General features: G+C 41.2%; 3 protein-coding genes and 1 long non-coding RNA gene across 10 annotated transcripts; 2 read left to right on the top strand and 2 right to left on the bottom strand.

Annotated features, from left to right (window-relative positions):
- Positions 1-1,695: 1,695 nt before the first annotated feature.
- Positions 1,696-11,370, bottom strand: LOC100122314 (PDZ domain-containing protein 8). Of its 2 annotated transcripts, XM_031922770.1 has the most exons (10): positions 10,684-11,370; positions 10,140-10,584; positions 9,881-10,073; positions 9,548-9,810; positions 8,365-9,475; positions 8,022-8,281; positions 7,682-7,888; positions 6,450-6,599; positions 4,039-4,224; positions 1,696-3,963 (listed from the first exon to the last, which is right to left on the bottom strand). In XM_031922770.1, the coding sequence occupies exons 2-10, from the start codon at positions 10,530-10,532 to the stop codon at positions 3,742-3,744; spliced, it is 2,985 nt and encodes a 994-aa protein (XP_031778630.1). In that variant the 5' UTR covers positions 10,533-10,584; positions 10,684-11,370; the 3' UTR covers positions 1,696-3,741. The 2 variants fall into 2 exon arrangements, with proteins under 2 accessions (XP_031778630.1, XP_031778631.1); XM_031922771.1 differs by lacking the exon at positions 6,450-6,599.
- On the top strand, positions 3,819-7,133 carry LOC116416100. The gene is made up of 3 exons (XR_004226618.2): positions 3,819-3,992; positions 4,078-5,468; positions 6,337-7,133. It is a non-coding gene; the product is annotated as an uncharacterized LOC116416100 (long non-coding RNA).
- A 312-nt stretch (positions 11,371-11,682) lies between the features above and the next one.
- On the top strand, positions 11,683-17,363 carry LOC100122329 (integrator complex subunit 4). 6 transcript variants are annotated; one of them, XM_031922775.2, is made up of 10 exons: positions 11,683-11,864; positions 12,521-12,629; positions 12,707-13,131; positions 13,206-13,532; positions 13,610-13,886; positions 13,961-14,423; positions 14,495-14,981; positions 15,059-15,462; positions 15,533-15,881; positions 16,501-17,160. In XM_031922775.2, the coding sequence occupies exons 2-9, from the start codon at positions 12,579-12,581 to the stop codon at positions 15,868-15,870; spliced, it is 2,772 nt and encodes a 923-aa protein (XP_031778635.1). In that variant the 5' UTR covers positions 11,683-11,864; positions 12,521-12,578; the 3' UTR covers positions 15,871-15,881; positions 16,501-17,160. The 6 variants fall into 6 exon arrangements, with proteins under 6 accessions (XP_031778635.1, XP_031778634.1, XP_031778632.1 ...); XM_031922774.2 differs by having other exon boundaries at positions 11,683-11,953; XM_031922772.2 differs by having other exon boundaries at positions 11,700-12,054; positions 16,501-17,363.
- Positions 15,915-22,196, bottom strand: LOC100122342 (nuclear pore complex protein Nup214). Its single transcript, XM_001605894.4, has 7 exons — positions 22,082-22,196; positions 21,703-21,996; positions 18,029-21,603; positions 17,405-17,943; positions 16,495-17,142; positions 16,253-16,427; positions 15,915-16,177 (listed from the first exon to the last, which is right to left on the bottom strand). Exons 1-7 carry the CDS (start codon positions 22,124-22,126, stop codon positions 16,150-16,152), a joined length of 5,304 nt encoding a protein of 1,767 aa, XP_001605944.1. The 5' UTR covers positions 22,127-22,196; the 3' UTR covers positions 15,915-16,149.
- Positions 22,197-22,277: the final 81 nt, after the last annotated feature.

Below are 22,277 nucleotides of genomic sequence, written 5' to 3'. Positions count from 1 at the left end.
TTTCTTGGGTTTGATGCGGCTTTCTTCTCATCTTATGTTGCTTCTAGCTTTTATGGAGAGGGATGTGGTTTATACGGGTGTTGAGAGTTTGTGTCAGGCTCCGGTTTAATTACCGCTCGGTCGTTGCACCTTGAGAAGTTCTTCTTAACTATTTTTTAATAAACATTCGTATTTTCAGGCCACTTATTTTTAAATATTCTAGATCTCTGCACTTTTAAAAAACCAATAAATCCGCGCTCGAAGGTGACTCAGAAAACCGGTTCTCAGTATATAGCCCGAGAAAAAAAAATCATACCCCAATTTGAGCAGAAAAAAAAAATAACAACGCAACAAAGCGTGGACAATGTGAGCGCGAGCTGCCATCGAATAATTCCAAGGAAGCGACTACACCATCGCCAATTAATTCAATAAGCGAAACAAAGCGTAAATTACCTCGGGGCTCGTGAGCCGGCACAAAAAATCTCAAGTCTCATCCGAGCGGAAGGAAACACTTCTAAATTTAAAACCTCGCGCGCCTTCGAGAAAAGAAAAACGAAGAAAAAAAGAAGAAGAAGCTCAACTGCAGCGGCGAAAATCGGCGGGTGAAATTGCTCCGGCGTGATTAATCGCCTCGCAGCACGTGACGTGTTGCGCGCGTTTCCGCTTTTTCCGAAGTATACACAGTATATACAATGTGGCGGGAGAGGAGACCTTGACTCGATCGCTCTCGACGAGCGGGGACGCGATTTGCGCATTATGTCCAATTTTCGCGCCAAATAGGTTTCTTCGAGAGCATACGAGAGAGGGACGGATTAATTGAACGAGAGTACGTTGCGAGTAGTTAATCGGGAGCGTGATGAGCTCGGATTTACGTTTTAATTGATATGCAGTACATTAGAGCGTTGCTTTCACTTCTGCATGCAGATCAACCGTTGTTAATTACGATGATTTGTTTGCCGAATTCATCGCCTGGAAAATCTGCGTTTTGCGCGCAAAGAAGATCGAGAGTTTATGCAAAAATAGTCGAGAGAATATGAGAAAGCGAAATGATACATGGCCGAGTAAATTTGTTCGAGCGCACGCATGAAATCTGTCGCCCCGATGGATGAGCGCGTTTATTTTCGTCGGCGAGTATTGAACTCTCGCTTGCTCGCTTGCTCTCGCTGACGAAGAATAAAAATGCTATCTATAGAAATCGAGATTTGACTGTAAAAGCAATTAAGTACAGATTCTATATTTATACCGCACGTAAGTTTCTATAGTCTTTGCTATGTACTGTCAGCGTAGACGAGGAAGTGCTTCCCTATTTGTCTCCAAAAATACATTTCTGAAGAAACTATTAACGGAAGCCCCGCTAAATGATTTCGATCTGAAGCCCCGTCATTAAGGCGACGAGAGAATAATAACAATGTCGCAGAAGTATATTATACGTCTAGGTGTTGAACAAAGCCGAGCCTGTTTAGCCGTGACTCAAGCTTTATCGCCTCTTGGACATTTTTTTTTTGGCAAAAACGCTCGAGTTGCGCACGCTTCCTTAATATCGGCGCTGATGCAGTATCGCGAGAAGTAAAACGTGCGAAAGAGACCTTCGGGATCTTGCGCGCCTCGTATTTCCCGCACGTGTGAATTTTCCGACGTCAACGCGACGAAAACGGAGGAACAAAAATATCCGGGGATGGTGACTGGGAGCCAGTGAGCGAATATTAGCGGCGATGATTATTATTTTTTTTACTCCTTTATTCTTTGCTTTTCTTTGAAACTTCTTGCCCTTGCACCTCGCTCCGCTATTATACATATACATTTGAAAATCAAGCATAAAAATACCATGATCCAGGTTCGATAAAACTATTAGAATTTCTTCGTCGACACGCCGTGTGCGTCTATACTATACGTTCAGATTGTATATATAGAAAACATATTTCATTCATCATCAGTACGACGTAACAAGTTATAATAATTTGTTGGTGTTCAACGTGGGCTTTTGCAGCAGTACTACGAAACTTCACTTCCCCAACCAAAGCATCTAAGACTCACAGATGCAGTCTACAGCATTAAGTTTACTCTTTAAATATCTGTCTAATCGTCTAAGCTCTCACTGTTTTTATCTTTTATAATTTGACAGTTTACACTATACGCTGTATATATGCTTAAAAGGACTCTGTAATATGATATATTCCATCGCATAAGAGCCATAGACGAAGTCTACGTTACAACATTGATAAGTCAGTCAAAATTCACATTGTTCGTTGCCGATCGAATTTCAGTGTAATGGATTTGTTAACTCATTCTGAACGTTGCGATTTCAAATCAGTTCGAAGACGATTCAACCATCGTCTAAAGATCGCCGGTATATTTGTGTTGTGTACGTGATTTATCTATATTCAACAACAATGAGTGGAAGTACATCGTATATAAATTCGAGCAGAGCTGCACACATTGATGAATTGTATGCAGAAAAACAAGTTTGTTACACTTATACCGTAAGAACTTTGAAAGTTTGAATTGATTGTTAACCGTTGATATTTCAAGCTAAAATATATTGAATTTATATAAATATATATTATGCTATCTTACCGTAAATACTTTGGTAACTTACGTAAATTGTGATTTCTTTATCTATATTAAAATAGAGATTTGTATATGATAAATTATTCGTGATGTTATAGATATTCAATAAAGTTGAAATTATGCTTCGTTAAATTGGACTAATTAAAAATACTACGCGTATCGTATATTCGCCCTGTAACGTATATGGTATTCGAAATAGTGGATAGCAAAGATCATGAATAAAAATGCCAACCTATTTGCAATAAAAAGCTAAGCTATAAAACCTACAAAATGCATTTGTAAATCGCCATATAAAATTGCTGCCGATAAAAATAAATGGAATAATGTTATAATAATACTGCGTTTAATACGTATGAAACGAAATAGTGGACGATACCATTGGACTATAGAATGTTTTCGATGCGAATACAAAGAGAAGCTCGACCCTGCGAGTCGCAGCGTAAACTTGGCTCGTTCAAGCTATACACCCGAGTCTTTTAAACGTCTTCTAAAATCCATAAATATTTTAAATATAACCGTGTCTCTCTACAGATATACGTACTAAATACAAGTCTTAGCACTTGGTGTTCTGCGGTAAACAGTAAATATATCGCGTGAAATCTTGTATATATATATAATAATTTTTAACGACTATATTCAACGTTATATTTTTTTTCTTATCTCTGCAGTGTGCCCGTGTTATTGATGTGTATCGTGTAAAATGTATACAATAATATAATTGTGCATAAAACATTTTCTCATTCTCGCTATAAAGCTACGTGTATAGTATCCAAGCAAAAAATGTCAGCAGTGCTTGATATCGTGTGGAATATATAAGTATCACACTATACGCTTATATCCTCTATCTATATTGTTTGATAAATTTGCATCCGTCAAATGCGAAACAACAAACTCTGAAGTGGGTGCACGTTTTTCCATCGCGTATATTGTATGATAACCATCGTCTCGTGCACGTTAAAACACCCAAAAAATTGACTCACGTAGCTGCAGAAGAGCGTCTGGCACAAATCGATAGAAAATACTCATTGCGACTGTACCGTATTTACATTCGTTTTGAATATATACCTCAATATTATAGCTGCTTCGCGTAAATTTATATATCATAAACGTACGTATATGTGTATCACGTTTTGAGTAAATGTGTGTATAAGTCGTGTATCGTGTGGTGACGATGTGTCGATCGGTAGCAGAGGTTCAGTTTTGTCCGAATCCACTGCCACCGACCGTGTTAGGCCGTTCGAGTTGCTCCTGGGCGTGTTGTAGACCAGTGCAGTAGTGCAGTAGCAGGACGCTCAGAGCACGGACGCGCAGGTCTATCTGCGATATCATTCGACTGCTGTCCATATCCAACAAGTTCTGGGACCATTCGCGCCGCGATGCCGTCTCCACGTCCAGCGCAGTCTTTAGTTTTGTCATCTGCAATTTAAAAAATTAAGCTATCAATTGTAAAGCCTTTTTTTCTACAAAATTAATGTATAATTCATTGCTCACCATAGAATTGATTTTATCGATGCGTTCCTGTGGCTCCAGGTTCTTGTAAAGGAATCTACCGGTTTCCTTAGCCTTGGACATGACGGCATCATCGAGGTCACCGGCGATGAGGTGCGCCGCAACGCTCGGCTCCGCGCCCTCCAGCAGATCTGGACTTATGCCCAGGCCACCGCCGACGAGCGAGCTCTAAATTTTCATTTCCCAATCGATCAGCACATTACATTTCCGAAGCGCATTATTTATCAAGCTCGCAACTTGTGGCTGCTGGCCCGCATGCATTTTTTGCCATATCATTTTTTTCATCATCATTATTATATATTACGTAAGAAGATAGAGAAATGTAGAGAGAAAAATATGTCGATCCAGCAAAATAGTTATAAAGACGCATCGAAAATATAGACTATAGAGTAGATCCCAAGCGTTAATCCCAAGATGCTGGCGGTAGTATAAAAGTTTTTTTTTTTTCACGAACACAGCTCTTGAGCTTTCCACGCGTAAATGAGATAGAAATAATAATGCGATGCTTTTTGCTTTCTCGATGAGACGATGCGATGGCGATGGTGATGATGACGGTGATCGCTAACGGTGTATGGTGTTACATGAGTTATATGGTTAACGATGTTGATGGCTATTAATGATAGTGGCATTTCGTTAGTTGCAATATGATTTGAAGTAGACATGGGTGGAACACACAACCAATAAGTCGTGATGGATGGTGGTGACGTATACGCTGACGAGATGGACGTTGTTGTATGAGTTAAAAAGCAAACTTTTTTATAAACAAAAATTGCTGGATATATGAATACATCAAGCATAGAATGCCCAACCAGCCCACATCTCGATTGCAATATTTAGTAGTGATTTGCCAGCAGACATTGAGTTAACACTGCTTTTTATTTAAAAAGAGGTTCTTTTTTGTAAAGTCATAATTTTGTTTGAAACAATGTAAAAAAATATAGTACTAGCAATACAGCAATAATAAATAAAAAACATAATTAATTTTGTTCTAAATAGTTGGTGCTAAAATATATAGTTTTTTAAATGTGCGAATCAATATAAATTTAATAAGGTATACTAAAATACTCAAGGCTCATTCTAGTCTGAATAAACCTGCAACTGATGAACCAATTATATAATCAACAAAGAGTAAGTATAAAACGCTCTAGGAAAAAAAGCAACTACTATACGACAGGTAAGGGTGGTCTAAATACCTGTCAGCACTATGAACGCAAAAGCCGTCTCAGCGACGACTATAATATTAGTGAAGCTTAAAGCAGAGCCAAAGATCATTATAAGCACAGCCAGACACAGTCTACTAACATAAAGCGTACTTTAGAAAAAGCTCGTTCGCAAAGCTGCTGGTCACAACGTGATTAAAGAAATTGTGAAGAAAAAAATTAAACTACGAATGCACAGGACACAGAACAAAAGTAAATAACTAAAATTGGAACAACGAAAGAAAGACAATATATAATATGCAAAAATATAGATACACGCAGAACAATGTTACGAAAGAAAGAGAGGAAACGCCAAGATATTGAACCGTTCGTTAAGTCATTGGTTATCGGTCATTTACGATTGCAATGAGAGATTGAAATTCGGCACTGAGTGATCGTGATGTGTCGAGGGGAGCATTTACCGTGACTGATTTGATTCTTTTCTAAAGCCTCTAGTTCTACTGATCTACGACAGTGTTACATCTCTATTGCCTATAGCTACGTTAACTCTGACGGAACACACATTGAGATTAAAAAAGTTCGAAGCTTCTTTTCGGTAAAAAAAAACTCAGTAGTTTTATTAACAAAATTTCATCACATATACATTTATCAAAATCAACAACAGTGATTCCAAGAGTTACAAGGTACACACAGTGATTGAATTCGTTGCACACGAAGATAAAAAAAGATTGCTTTGTAACGCGAACTTTGAATTTTCCGTGCAGCTAACCGATTCCTTCTATTTCTATGCGCACATGGAGACAATTATATTATAACAGATATTCAGAGATAAAGCACACACATACACATCGGTCTTGCCTCCCCTCGACTCCCGTCCAACTTCGTTATCGGCTCTATAACGTATGCACAATAGCCGCGCATTCTATATATGCGAATGAGACACGATGGAGAACGATATTTAAAAAGCTACACGTCGTTCTCTCTTCGCCTTGCGGTATACTGAATGAATGACGTAATGAGCGACACATATATCGCGTACAATATATTATAACGAGCTAACAAAATCAAATAATAATAATAATAATAATAATAATAATAATAATAATAAAAAATTCAACAGAGGGATGAGAGTAAGAGCGACAGACAATATCGAGGGAGTCAAGAATCGAAAGCTTCACGAGATCTTGGCCGCTTTCTCTTCCACGGAAGCATACGTGTAGCATCGGGCTCTACCTTGCGGGATGCGCAGGGACTTGGGGGTAGGCTTCTGGATGCCAGACCAATACCGGTGTTCGGCGGGGCCAGGCAACTTGTACTTCCGGCCTTCTTCAGGCCCAGGAGCGTGTTAGCTATGCTGGCCTTCACGGCCATCATACTCGCGCCCTATAGTCAGCAATCAATCCAACGTTAGTCTCATCCGAACGAACTGCCCTTTGTATATACTTTCGAGCATCACCTTTTTTTCTTAATCTACTATTTAACTTGTGTGAACTTTTTACTTTGTTAATTGTTAGATTTCACGAGAAACATTCGTAAGAACGTACATGTGTTAAAAATTGAGCAAAATTCGCTATCTTACAAATGTTTCTGCATACTTTTGTGTGGTAGGGACAGGAGGTGCAATTAGCCTACTAAAGAAACCTTCACCCTCGCGAAATGCAACTAGTCACATTGTTCTCTGTTTTCTTTTATTGTCAACAATATTAGTAAATCATGCTTTAGTTAACAATTCTTGTTTATTTACAGGAATTCAAAGGCGACTTTTATCATCATTATCACCATAGTGTGTGCAGCGGCGGGACCGCAAGCTCCCGCCGCGCATACACGCGAAAAAAATATCCTCGACTTTAATACTTAATTGTAAAATATGCTAATAATATACTGGCCATTGACTAGAAGATAAATGTTTCATAAAAATTTCTTCTCACATTCACGCACGATTATTTTATTTATTTTTTTCTATTCCATAGTTTCAACGCCGAAAAGAGCGATGAACCGAAAGTAAGATTTCTCTACTCTCCTTTCATTGCAAAAGGCAAAGAAGATTGACTAGTAGTTATCATGTTTGTTTTTTTTAACGAATAGATATAACTTGCACCCCATACAAAATATATCGTGTACATGTGATATATGTACGTTGACGTATCGACTTAAAAAAGATAAAATTAGATTACTTAACACGTTGTGTACGACTTTACTCTCTGTTTAATTAGACTCTATGTACTTTGTCTCTCCGGCAATCAACTTTTTTCCGGCTATTCTCAAACAACCGCACCGTATCGACCTCGGGGATATGTACGTTCACGTTTGTAGTAGTTTTTCACGTTAGCTATACAGAGATCGTGGAGAAAAGCGACGGTAATTGGGAACTCGATCGTTATAATTACTTATATAACTGTAAGTGACTTTGTTTATCATTTTTTTTTTTTTTTAATTTGTTTACCAGTCTAGTAAGTGCCCAGTACCTGAACGTTCTCTTCGCAACTCGTGAGCGATATTTCGGGTCCGGACTCGCCGCCGACGATGCCCGACGTCTCGACCTCATCGGCTTCGAACGCCATCGTTGTGAGGCTCTCAGCACCGCAGGCGCCCGACGCCTGGCATCGAGCCTCGCACTTTTTGTGGCAGACCATCCCACAGTCTCGACACTGTACCGCGTCTTTCAGCCAGATCTGTAAATTTTGTTGGAACTTAGATACTTCGTAAATCACCGTACCGCTTTTAACGGTTGATACGTGCATTTTTTCAATTATATAACTACAACTCTAATGCTTAATGACAGTAGTAGGTATTTGCTTGACATACCTTCTTCGTACAAAAGTCACAGTGTGTGGCTCTGTGAAAGTGCGTTCTAATAAAATCGTGAGGTTTCTTATTTATGATATCTTCGCACAAGACAGGCTGTATCTTTACTGTCTCCTCGGCACCTTTTTTACTTTGATCGGCACTCTGCTGATTTGGACGGTTCGAAACCCAAACATAGGACAACAAAATATCACCATAGCATAACGCTGGGTCAAATCCCGAATATCCATTCAGTTTAAAGCTAGACAAGGCTGGAGATGCTGCGGAATAGAAAGTTACGGTGAAATAATATAAGAAAATGAATTCTAAGATCTATACGTGAATTTGAGAAAAGTATACTAACATGAGTCAGGAGGCAGGAGTGCGTAATTTTTCAGATAGTGACCAGTCGAAGACGTGGAGCATTGAGCTAAAATTAACCTAATGGGAGCGTTAATGTATCCTACTAATTTTGGCAGACTGTCGCCACCCTTGACCTTCGCCCAGACTCCGATGTTCAAGTACTGAAGCTCCGAGTCGATTTGAAAGCTTCTCTTCTCGTCGAACGTGATCAGCGTGGCATGTCCCTTCTCTTTACTAGTATAGTACAAATCTGACAGACTGGGTGAGGGACTGGAGTCGTTGACGGTAGAAGAGTGCGCGCTATTCGAGGTACCCGACGAGTTGGATGAGCCCGTGGAAATCCTCCTGGACGGAGTTTCCGGAGCCGAAACCGCGGTAGTCGCCGCCATCGTCGCCACAGTGTCCTCGACGGTCGTCGCAGCATGAGTACTGCTCTTTCTTCTCTTGAAGAGCTTGCTCCCTGTGTCGCTTTTACTATCAGTCGTATCCGCGTCGTAATCTTTTAGGTCTGAGAACTTCATGCTCTTGAAACTGTCATCGACGTTAAGCGTATCGCTTTTCGCTGATGATTCGCTCTTGGATGACCGCTTAGTGCCAGCGCTTTTCTCCGACATTGACCTGTCCAGCTCGAACTTGGACAAGCTGCTCTTTTCCCAGTCGGCAGTAGAGTATTTCCTCTCGACGCGGATGATGAATCGCCTTTGCGCGGCGCTCTTCACGAGTTTCGCCACCTGGTTCATGTTAGTAACTTTCTTACCGTTCACTGCCACGATTATGTCGCCCTTCTTCATCTCGGCTATCGAGGCTGGACTGCCGGATACGATCGTCTCCACGAGCACACAGTTCTGACCTATCTCGGTGATATGCTCTTGTTTGAATACGACGCCAAGCTGCTGGGAGCTGACCTTGCTTATTATAAGATCGAGGACCATATAAGGTACACCAGAATACTGGGTGAGGCAGACCCAGGGCGTCGCATCCACGCTAATCGTACAGTATATCTCAATTTGAGACATATTTTCGGCATTGATCGTGCTAGGATCAATGTTCAGGCGAGTGACTTCGATCAAGGTGACATCCAGGAGACCTGGAGTTAATTGGGTCGCCGCAACCTGCGAAAGTTTAGGTGATTAGTACATCGTGTATAAGTGAAGAGCGAATCTCTTTGGAATATAAGCACTTACCTCTGACAAATCGATATCCTCATCGTTGAGTCTACGGAAGAAAGGCTTGTAGCGCATCTTGTAACGAGGTAACGTGTGTTTCCGGCGCACAGCTCTGCGAATTTGACCTGTGATGAGTGAAATTATTTGTGGCTGTAACTGGCGTCCTTGAAATTGCGACTGCACTTCTAACTCTAAAATCGGCTCTGTATAAAAACTAAGGGACCAATGAGTGTATGGAACTCGCGTGAACTGAAGTCTTGCTTTTCCAGTTACCCTTTTCACTGAAATATAATGTAAATGCATTGTAAATATACTGCGTTAGTGTGAAAACTTTGCATAAAGCATACATACCTTGAAGCGACAGATAAGCATTTTTGCCTAATAACATTTTTACGTCTATTGACATTTGGAAGTTTCCTGAGTAATGTAAATCTAAACAGAGGTCTAAGGTCTCTAACAAACCAGTATCTGCACATATTTTTGCATCAGCTACATCTAAACCTTTTATTGTGGGGAAGTGGTTGCCAAGATTCAGATCTCGCAACTAAAACAATCGCAATCATTAATAAGTACTTTACCACCACAAGAAAATCACACAACAAATACATACCTGCACGCTATCGAAGAGTTTTCCTGTAGTAGACTGATTGAGAAGCTCTTTGAATTCATTATTAAGCTTTCGATAGAGCCAAAGCCGTACACGCTCAGCATTTCGCAGCTCATTGAAAAGAAATTGTAAGGTCAAATTTATTGCTAAATTCTCGTTTCCTTGTGATAAACTTTGACGAGGCGAACCGCTGGTACTTGACTTCTCTTCTTTGATCTGAGTGACTAATTCCTCAGGTAACTCCGCTGTCCCAGGAGGCACCGGATGCTTTGGCGGTGTTGCCTCCGGTGCAGTTTCCAGATATTTTTTGAGAACATAAAATTGCACTAGCAGCGTACATGCTATTCCACAAATAAATGCAATCACAGCCAGGAAAATAATGTCAAAAATGCCCATACTAATGTACAGTCAGTGAAAGACTTGATACTTGTTTTACAACACCACTCGTCTGCAAAAAAAGCGCAATAACACAAAGAAATTAGAATACATAATGACCGTGAATCTTCAAATCTACTTTGCATCAAGGCTCTCAGAGCTGAAAACTTACATATGCATGTGAAGACGCGCCTCGCTCAGGACATGACATTAGGAACTCTTTGAAATCCTCGGGAAATCTTTGTAATAACACAAGCCCGTCTCGTCATGCTATATAACGCGCAGTCCTCGACGGCGACAGTCTTACCCCAGCGAAATTAGTCTGAATCCATTTGACGACAATCGACCGTCCAACAACAGCTCCTCTTTTTCTCGCTCCTCGTCGTCGCCCTCTCTCTCTCTCTCTCTCTCTCTCTCTCTCTCTCTCTCTCCCTCTGTTGCTCCAATTTGAAAATCAATAACACACGCACTACCGAACCAGCAGAGAATATTTCGGACCGACGCGACGATCAGCTAGTCACGGAGACGCCACTCGACTACCCATGTCGAGGCTCGAGGCTGAGAGACGAGGAGTTAGGATGCGAGGGAATTGTTATTCTGACGCGCGCGTTATATCTTTTGACATTTCCTTATCGATCTCGACGGCCATATTGATTGAGCCTCTCGTCGATATTCGGCATATGATGCGCCTTTCTAGCTTTATCTTCGTGTGTTTCAGCGCGGATAAAGATGAATGCGAGTGATTTAGATAGAGTTTGGAGTTTGCGAGGATTAGTTGCGGATGACGAGGACGATTTGTTTACATCGGTTTTGCGCTGACACAGAAAATTGAGTAATGTGGGTTATCAGCTGATTTTGACGGACGCGAAAAGCCGCCATTGTGCGCATGCGCGAACCAAAGCGCGCCAGAATTGAAATTGTTTTTTTTTTTCAATAACACGATGATACCGTCATCGTTTTCGATAAAATATATTATTATCCTGGTACTTTGTGATGTATATATTTTTAGTGAAGCGCATAGAATGCAAATGAAAATTTATTGGAGAATAGCATCTACTTTGATTTTTCCTGACAAAATTAGTAGCCGGGGTTTGTTAAATTATAGTCGGCGCTAAGAGGACGAAGGGTGGGGATCTTCATGAGTGGGGACAGTGGGGTATTTTCTACCCGCACTAATCTGGCTGTCTCAGAGCGGTTGGAGACGATCTAGAGTAGAGTTCATCGTTGGGATCAGAGAACGAAATCATTAGTCATCTTTACTTAAAATCACGGTTATAGAAAAGCTTGCAGGGAAAGTCGAATCATCGTACAGAGATGATTTTGAATTGTCACTGGATATTTTAACAAAATTCTGTAACAAACTTCGTCAACTATTTCTAATCGCCATAAAATACATACGAGAATGCTGCGGCAATATAAACTGGGATGCTACATCATAACATGTGTGAATTATGAGTATTGTGACCCAGTCGCGAGAATGCTGCAGTGAAATTATAGTTTACTTTTACCTTGAAATATTAAAGAGGCGTACTTCTGTAAGGATGTGAGTTTGATCCCGCCTCTGCCCCTCCCCCTCCCCATCTTATGACCAGCATCCTCATGACGATATTTAGATATATATGACTGAATCTGATGAGTCCGAAATATATGAGTATTGAGAGAGGTTATGTTTTTCAATTCCGCATTTCGCCTTATATCTATATATAGGTATTTCACTCTATATAGTCTATATAGCAGCTTGCTTGCCTCCTGTTGTTAGATGCGACATTACTCATAAATTGTTGAATTTGTTAGTGCATATTTTATAATCAAAAAGTACTTCAATCAATATAATAAGACTTCCAGTAAGGTTCACCGGAAAAAAAAACTTAAAATTTCTATTAGAACTAAAAGTTTTAAGGGTTTTTTCAAAGCTAACCTATCAGTCTTATTTATATTACGAATTTATTCTCGTAATAGCGTCAACAGTAAAGTTGTATAATGATTTGTTTATTATTTTAATGTTTCAGTCGATGTAGGTAATAGAGTTTTTATCAGCTATAATTGTTCAGAAGCTAATCATTCATAATGGCTGCGTTAATGAAAAAGAGAGTATTAGCTGAGTTTAACCAAAGTCAAGTAAGTATACGGTTTCTTTGAACAAATTTAAATCTATGAAAATACGACGGAAATTAATTTAAAAATATCAATTACAGACTGTGACAGCAGAACCACCTGTTAAACGTCTTAAAACTTTGAGACTACCAGCTTCTGCCTCAAAAAATGGCTCAAGTAACAAAGGCAGTTCGGCATTAGCTTATTGTGAATGCTTAGAAAAATGCAAAGGAGGTAATGATGCGTTGCAATTATTGGTTCGAATATCAGACACTCTTGGCCAGATGGCTATAGAGGATATTCCAACAGCTGTAAAAAAATTGTCTGAAAGATTTGCCATTGAGCAAGAAGCTGCAGTGAGAGCAAAAATTCTTTGGATATTTGCTGAACTAGGAGAATTGACATACGACCCTTTGGAAAAAACAAGGATCGTTAATGAGACAGCTAATCTTTTGAAAGAAGAAAAATCGCACAGAGTCAAAAGTCAAGGGCTTGCTACCCTTTTAAAATTAGGGGATTATAACAAGTATGAATTTTGTTGTAAATGTATACAAAGTATTTTGCAACAATGAATTTAACATTCTTTCTCTTCAATTGCAGAACCTTGGTTTTAAAAATAGCAAGAGACCACTTACCAGACACCTGGCATGGTGTACAAACAAGATGTTTATCGATAATAGGTCGTTACTTGTCAGCTAATGCAGCTGATGACACATTAGTATTAGTGAACAATTATGCTAAATCTCAAGATCCTCGAGTAAGAGCCCAAGCCTTTGAAACAATGGCAGAACTTCACACTCACAGAAGTTGCAGACTTCCAGCTAGTTTCTTCCAAGAAGCTTGTCAGTGTCTACGTGATGATTATGAAATAGTCAGGCGTGCTGTCTTAAAATTAATTTGGCTGTTAGGAAATGAGTATCCGGAAACGTAAGTAATTTATTCTTATAATGAATATTCGATAAAATAATATCCATCTAACTCGTTTTTTTTTTTTAACATTTTAGTATGATTTCTGGGGGAAAAGATTATGTTGAAGATATGAGGATGGTAGACAGTGCCTTTTGTAAATTATGCAGTTTAATGGGCGATCTCTCTCCTAGAGTAAGAGCTTCAGCAATGGCTTTACTAGGATCACTAAAAGGTGTATCTCGTCGCCATATAGAACAAGCACTAGATAAGAAACAAATAAGAGTTGAAGATGAAGGTCCTAGAGATGAAGAACGAACTGGAATAAATACTTGTGGTGCATTTATTCATGGGTTGGAAGATGAATTTTTAGAGGTAAGATTGGAATTGATTTATTTCTTGCTGTATGTCAATAATCAAAACAAATTCTAAATATTTGAAAATTTTAGGTAAGAACTGCTGCAGTAGAATCTTTGTGCGCATTATCATTAGAAAGGCCAGTTATAGCGAGAATTTCACTGGAATTCATGGTAGATATGTTCAATGATGAAATCCAAGATGTTCGTATAAGGGCGATAGAGTCATTAAGAAAAATGTCAGCCAGTGTTACTTTAAGTAAAGATCAATTAGAAACTATCCTTGGGGCCCTTGAAGACTTTTCTGGAGAAGTCAGAGAAGGGCTTCATGCCACGCTAGGCGCAAGTCGTGTAGCCACGAAAATCTGTCTACACATGTGTGTCACAAGACTACTTGATAATTTGAGTCGTTATCCGCAAGATCAAGATAGCATATATAATTGTTTAGCCACAATGGGTGCTTCACATCCTTATTTGACTCTACCACTTGTGCCTCAGCTACTAGGACAACATCCCTTTTTTGATACACCTGAACTAAATGTTGCTCTGCCAGCATGTAAGTTATTCTTTTATGATTACTTGTTAACAGCATATACACTTTTTTATTAATCATTTTAATTTTTGCAGATGTAAGCGTATTAGTGCTAATATTTAATGCTGCAGCTCATTGTCCAAGCATGCATTCTTTGTTCACTCACCATGCAGTTAAACATTATCATTATCTTCGTGATACCATGCCACATCTAGTTCCCAGACTGAAACCAACTTTAATGATCAGCACGAGTCGACCAGACGAGAAAATACGTGATGAAGAGACTGAAGATGAAAATGCTCGGAAGTTTTTGGAGAAAATGGTCTCAGCAGTGGAACTTGCAAGACCTGGTGGCAGAGTTTATAGGCAACTTTTGGACGCGTCAGCAATAGATTTAGATAGACTAGCTGAAATGGATTTGCGAATGGAAGGCGTCGCTAGATTTTTGGCATTGTACATACGTTGTTTACTACTCCTAAACTCAGTTATTAAAGAATTTACTGTCTCGCCCAGTACATCAACGACTAACTCGTCGTCAAACATCACAAATAAAATAACCCAGCTATACAAACATTCGCAACAGTAAGCAATCTGCTTGAGTAAGATTTTTGCTTTATTTTTATTTATTAACTAAACTGGAACTATTCTTTATTTCATAGATTGTTGCGTTTATTTATCGGACTGGGAGATAACGAAATGGCACTAGCCAACGACATTTGGCTCAAGGCTTTAGCATTAGACTTAATTCGCGTTGCGAGCAGCGATACTGGTAGCGCCTTACCTTTGGCACGCCAGTTTTTGGCAGAAACTGATACTCTACCTCAGGATGCTTCAAAGTTACCACCATTTTCAAAAGCTCTGGTTCATCAACTACCAGCTGTTGGCGAAGCAAAACCAGGTACCCTCGCAAAACTTCTTTTACCGCTACTTGTGAATCCTCCGCTAAAAGGAGAGGAAAAACTTCCGAGACCACCACCGACCACGAAGTACTGCCAGGCAATTATTGAGGAACCTATAAGCGACTCTGATACCGTGCTCAAATTTACGGGTGGACTTATTTTAGGTATTGTATTACTCTTATAAATCAATAGTGGTTTTTTTGCAAGTCTTAACGATTTTTTACTTTGATCTAGGCATTCCGCTGACTGCAAAGATTCTTAATTTGCGTGACCCCAGCGCTGTAAGGATCAAGTTGAGACATCCAGATCAGAAGGTGCAGCTATTGCTGCCGCGTAAATCTGATCTCAAATTGCAGAACAGCGACAAAACCAGTGACTACAGGCTAAGAACAACGGTGCTCTTATCGCATCAAGTATGGATGGAGGCATGCTTTGTAGATATTTCTATTGCACTACTTGTTCCTTCGGCTCAGCCTTGTACGCATCCACCGCTAGACGACCCGTGCGTATTGGATCTGTGTAAACCTACGAAGATTGCCATTGCGCCAAAACAAGTAAAGAGGGGAATATAAGCAATTAAAATGTAAGTGTAAATAATTCACACATTTTTAATAAATAATTTTTTTCAACTTTTTTTTATTAAAAAAGAAAACAAAAAACAAAAACTCGCGTGTTTAAGCTTTTCTTATTCTACGCTTCTTAAATGACATATTCTTAAAAAAGTTCTTTACCATCAAAAACTTTACAGCAAAAAATATAATATATAAAAATAATTATTAGCGACTCCTTGTGACTCCTAGTGCTACGCAATTATTGAAAATTCATGTACATTATCAAAAAGATCTGGAATTTTAACGCCAGCTCGAGAATGAACTTGATCTGAAAATAAGTTTTTAACAATGTTAAAAAAAATACAGTTAAAATCATTGGATGAAAATATAATAATAAATTTACCCTTGAAAAGCTTGAGGCTTTTGTGGTTCTGGAGTCTTTTGTGCTAAACTGCCAAAAGATAATCCTCCTGACTGAGCTCCTAGAGCCTCAAATGTACTACTACCAAACACTTTGCTAGGACTTGTAGAAGCTCCTAAAGGAGACGTTGATCCAAAGCCTGATGGATTCCCAAAACCTAAATGCAATATATTTACTAGCAACTATTTTATTTTTTAATTCACATGAATAGATAATTAACTAACCTGCAGTAGGTGCCGCTCCGAATGCCGGTGGTGATCCGAATCCAGTTGATCCAAAACCAGTCTTTGCCGCTCCAAAATCAGTCGGTGGTGAACCGAAGGCAGGTTTTGCTCCAAAGGCCGAGGGCTGTCCGAACACTGAGGATGAGCCCATGCCTCCAGATGAAACTGCACCTCCAAACATCGAAGTTCCGCCTCCAAGAGCTGGCGGACCGCCGAAGACTGATCCTCCACTTGGGCTAGTGGGACTTGCCGCAGCGGCTCCAAAAATATTTCCACCAGCTGCTGGAGGTGATGCCGCACTGGCGCCAAATATCGAACCAGCCGGTGCTGGTGTTGTCGTACTCGTGGACGTCGCTGAAGCTCCACCGAAGATTGAGGATGTTGGAGTGGTACTCGCACCAAATACAGAGCCGCCAGTAGCTGGAGCTGCAGTTGCACCTCCAAAGATAGAACCGGTCGATGCCGCGCCGCCGAATACTGAGTTGGTCGCAGTTGTTGCCGTTGTCGAAGCAGCAGGAGTAGCAGAGGACGCTCCAAATATTGGAGTCGCGAGAGCAGATCCTGATCCACCAAAGACGGATGATGTAGCGGGAGTACCTCCGAAGAGCGAGGTTCCGCTGCTTGGAGTTGTGCTGTTCGCTCCAAAAACTGTTAACAATGTATATATTATTGTAACTATTTTTGTGTACAATTTGCTATGCAAAGAAATCTTTATTAAGCAGCTTATAGTTTCTTATTTTTGATGCTGATTAACTTTAGACGAGATCACTGAGGTGACTCGTAACGAAATTTTGTAAAAAATATTTTTTTGAAATGTTGTAAAGTTTACAATGACTTGATAATAAAACGATGTAATGATACAAATTTAACACGGGAGATTGTTCTTATTATTATTAACAAAAATTCATACCGTTGCTTTGTTGAATAGTGGCGGTGCTACTTCCAAACGCTGGGGCACTAGTACCACTGCTACCAAACATCGAACCTGCACTTGGTGTCGTTGTAGCGCTACCACCAAAGATAGATGCAGTCGGAGCTGCAGCTGTTGCTGCCACTGTCGTAGCAGTAGCAGCAGGTTTCGTACTGAAGAAACTGTTTTCTGTACTACTGCTCACTGCAGTCTGTCCTCCGAACATCGAAGGTGTGGATGTAGCCGCTGCCATACCTCCGAATACTGAGGTTGTCGTCGTAGTAGTCGTTGCTGTAGACGTGGTTCCTCCAAAAGGCGAGGAAGCCGATGACACTGCGGTACTACCATCGGAAGTTTTACCACCGAAGATCGAGGTAGCGGATGCGGGAGAAGCTGCACCAGTAGCTGCTGCCGTGCTGCCAAAAATATTGGCTGTTGCAGGGGTTGTGCTCTTGCCGAAGGCTGGGGTTATCGATGCCCCCGTAGAGGATGGAGTTCCAAAGCTCAACGATGCCGTTGCACCCAGCATACCAGCGAAGCTGTAAAATAAGAAACCATAAGGTTACTTCTCAATTTCAAGATGATGATTTTTTTTAAATCAACGAATAATTAAATTACTCATACCCTGGTGTTGACGAAGGAGTCGACGTCGATAGTCCACCAAATGACAACGTAGGTGTAGCCGCAACCGTGGTCGTAGCTGCCGTAGCCGATGTCGCAGCTGGTGTTGACGCAGGGGCAGCGGAAGTGGTAGTAGTGACTGCAGCCATAGCTGCCGTCGATGAGGGCGCCAAACCAAAACTAGAAGTTGGTGCAATGGAAGCACTCAGACCACCGAACATCGAGGAGTTACCAAACACGGAAGTTGGCGCAGCAGAGGTTCCCGTTGCTGCCGCAGACAATGCTGTCGAAGTAATCGTCGCCTGCGTGGTTGTCGCTGCAGCCATCGACACTGCAGCCTTATCCGCACTCGACGACACAGCTGGTGTTCCCGATGACTTACCAAAGAGGGACTGGAGGCTTAAACCAGCTGCAGCAGCGGTTGCAACTGGCTGAGCACCAGATAAACCAAACATGGAGCTTGGTGAGGAGGTTTTGCCAAAGCTTAGACTTGAGGATACTGTCGGCGAGGTTGCACCAGAAGACTTGCTCTCCGAAGGAGGGGTAGTAACAGTCGGTGTGATGCTCAATCCTGGACGCGTGCTAAAGTTTAAGGTTGACATATCCAGTCCTCCAGGGGCAGGTGGGCTGTGCTGCTGAGAAGCCGGTTTCGTTGAGAATTTGAAGGCATTGTCCAGCTTCGGTACGCTTGCAAACGTGTTGCTACCAGGAGGTGATATAGGGAAGGTTGTCGACGAGGGAAAGCTGAACGTAGACTTTGGTACCATGGTCGGCGTCGTCACTGATGACACTGGACTGCCCTCGGATGGCTTACTGAATGTGCTGGAGAACGTCGGGAACTTGTTCTGATCATTTGGAGCCGGTTTCGCAGTCGTCTGATTTTCCTTAACAGCCTGGAGCTCCGGAAGTTTCTGCGGCGTCTGTTGGTGCTGGACTGGACTACCAAAGCTGATGGAATCCATCTTACCGAAGGACTTAATAGCGGCTGTTTGGGCTTGATGACTCATTATCGCCTGGCCGAAGGACATGCCTATATTCTCCTTAGCCTTGAACTGTGGCGCTGCAGATGGTACAAAGGATGGCTTGGTACCGAACGACGAGAACGGCGTAGTAGAGCTTGGGGACTTGCTGAGAGACAAGCCACCGGGACTACCACCACCTATTCCGGATACTAAGTTGTCGAGAGACGATAGCGGATTGTGAGTTTTCGGTTTTGGAAGTTCCATTGGTGATTTGCTGATATCCACCTTCTGCTGTGCATCTAGCACGGACTTAGTGGTCCTAGACTTGGGTGTCGTCTCAGCGGTTTTCAAGGAAGCCAGTGAAGACAGAGTTGCTTCCAGGCGATCCTGCACAGCAGTGGGTCTCACTGCTCGGACGATTCTCGGGGCGGACTCGGAAAGCAGATCCCTAAGCTTCATCTGCTTTTCTCTACTGAAATTCTTAGTATTATTGGCGATAAACTTGCACCGCAAGTCAATCGCAGTATCGCTCACTGTGACACTCGAGTTATGCGACAGATTCAAACTAGCCATCGACCTATCCAAAATAGTCAGACTACTGTTGGCGTTTCCTGCACCCCCTCTAGCGATAGCCCGCCACTTCCTGGTCAAATCGTCCAGGTTCTTCTTCTCTTGTGCGATGATCTGACTGTACCTGATGAGGCTCTGATATATCACCTCCAAACTGGGTATCTTCATTTTTGAGAATTCTCGATTGTTGTGTTCAGCCCACTCCAGGTCCAGGACCTTTGTCGCCTGGATCAGCTGCGATTGCGTATAATAGTACAGCCTCTGCAAATCTGCGAGTTTGTTATCTCGATTCCTGCTACCGGTAACGCTGACGTTGGCCGAGTTCTTGGACTTGGACTCTTCGATCCAAGCGAACGACTGCAACAATAGAGCTTTCAGGTAAGCTATGTCGCTGGCCAAGCTGTTAGTCGTTTCTCGCAGCTCGCGCAGAAATTCGTCGATCTCATCGGACTTCTTGATGAGCAGCTGGCGTTCTTCCTCCGTACCACAGTTCCAGGATGGATTATCCTGACGATTTTTTAGTTCTTTCTCGAACCGTGCATGTTCCTCGTAGTAGGCGCGCAGACAGAGGTTTTCGTCGTATGGCGGAGTATCTTTTTGCTGTGTGGATTTGGTTTCCTGCGAAGCTTGATACGTCGGCGGTGGACCACTTGGTTTTTCGTTTTGAATTTTATGCTCGACTTGCGGGGGTTGAGCATTGACCTCTGGAACTTTGAATTCTGATCTGACCTGATAATTCAATGAAGGCTCAGCAGGCTTGAATTGTGGCTGGGCAGTTGGTTGTTGTAGAGTGGGCATTGGTTGCTTGATTTGTTGAACTGGTTCTGGCATGCCGAATGCAGGTTTGTTGATCTTCATCTCTTGCTGGAATAAGTTAGATTTACCATCTCCCTGTCCAAAGAGACCACCAGTTTTTATTTCTGTTGGAGCTGCGAAGCCTGTACTTTTAATTTCAGGCTGGGCTGGAACTCCAGCAAAATTTTTGTTTCCTGGTGCCAGAAATGAAAAACTGGAGGAAACTTTGTCTTCGAAAAGGTTGGTTGTCAATTTTGGCCTGTCTGCATGACTATCAGCAGCTGCAGCAATAGCAGCAGCTTGCTTTGAGCGAGGTGTGCTAGTTGCTCCTTGTGGCAAATTGAAGGATACATCAGTTGGACCAATGCTTGGTCTTGGAACAGCAGGAGCTGGAATGTTCTCTGTAGGAGCTGCACAGATAGCTGGTGTATTAGGTTTTAAATTCACCATATGGAAACAGCACAATTGGCCACTAGTGACTAATATTTTTAAAATAGGAACTGGATTTGGCAGAGTGCTTTCGCTTCCCCAAGGCAATTTCTGTGCGGAGGACTTATCTATTACCACACCTACTGGATAATTTTCAATACCTTTCTTTCTATTCAGAGGTAATTGAGCAGTGCTGTCATCCACAAGATTATACTGATTCCAAGTTATCCCATTGTCTGCTGTACCTAAAACAGCTACTTCAGAACTGTGAGAGCTTGCTGCTATAATTACTCCCCATTCTGCTATATGCTCAAAGTAGTAAACAAGATTGTCTAGTGGACCAGTTCCAAATGTTATATCTTCGTAGTTTGTAAATGTTGGGACTGTTGTACCTTTTGGAGCATCAACAATCATGACACTGACACGCTGTTCCCCAGTGTGAAAATAACAGGCACAAAACTGATAATTGCTAACCCACAACATTGAAATTATGGGCCCTTCATTTGGTGTGGGCCCAGGCAAATGTCTAGCTACTTTTAGTTCTGGCTTAAGTTGAACAATATCTCCATTTTTACAGCCGACTACTAGCTGTTTGCCTTTAGGACTCCATGAAACACATAAAGCTTCCAAACCTTGGACCTTCTCCATTCCCAGTATCTGAACACCAGCTTTTCGATCTCTACTCACTTGAAAACAACCAACTGTATGATCACTTGTAATGGAGCACAACATCTCTGGTATAGCTGGGTTCCATTTCAGGTCGGATACAATAACATTTCCACCACCAGTAGATAATCTGATTTCATGAAGCAAATCCAATACCTGCGAAAAGAAATGATGTGATGCTTTATACTCTGATATCAACTATGATAAAATATTGTTTTCATTGATAATTATATTAAACACGGTTAAATAACATACTTGTCTATGGAGGGAACTGGCATCATAAATGAGAGCCGAAGGTCTACTAAAGGTAATTGCTAAAAATGAACAGTCACAGCTTAGTGCTATACGACACACTTTATCTGGCAAATCCAACTCGAATTTCCATTCCGGGTTTGTATCAACTCCAGGCTTTGTAACAATCAACTTATTCTCGTACCCTATGTACAGTAAACCTCGTTTACCATCAGCAGCAATGAGATTAGCATTTATGGGGACACTTGGAAAGCCATCGCATATCTGACCGATACTTGCTTGTTTAAATAAGAAATCCTGAAAGAAAACACAAAGCTGTAAATTTTTCGTCCTATTTTTCGGCGATTTGTAAACACCACGATAATTTGAGCATAATTTTTACCTCAACTTCCTTTGCCGGAGGACAACTCTTGTCATTATCCGTCATCTTCGTTACAACAGTCGGTATCCGATCATTAAAAATGAACAAAGGTCAAAAACGAAACAATAAAATAAATATTCTAACCAAAAGTTGTATAACTTCTCGCCTTGATGGTATTCTGTTGACCGGCGATCCACGATTCGAACATTAATCACAC

The sequence above is a fragment of the Nasonia vitripennis genome, chromosome 2, assembly GCF_009193385.2.
Source record: "Nasonia vitripennis strain AsymCx chromosome 2, Nvit_psr_1.1, whole genome shotgun sequence".
Lineage (NCBI taxonomy): Eukaryota > Metazoa > Arthropoda > Insecta > Hymenoptera > Pteromalidae > Nasonia > Nasonia vitripennis.
This window is presented reverse-complemented; position numbering and strand designations above follow the sequence as displayed.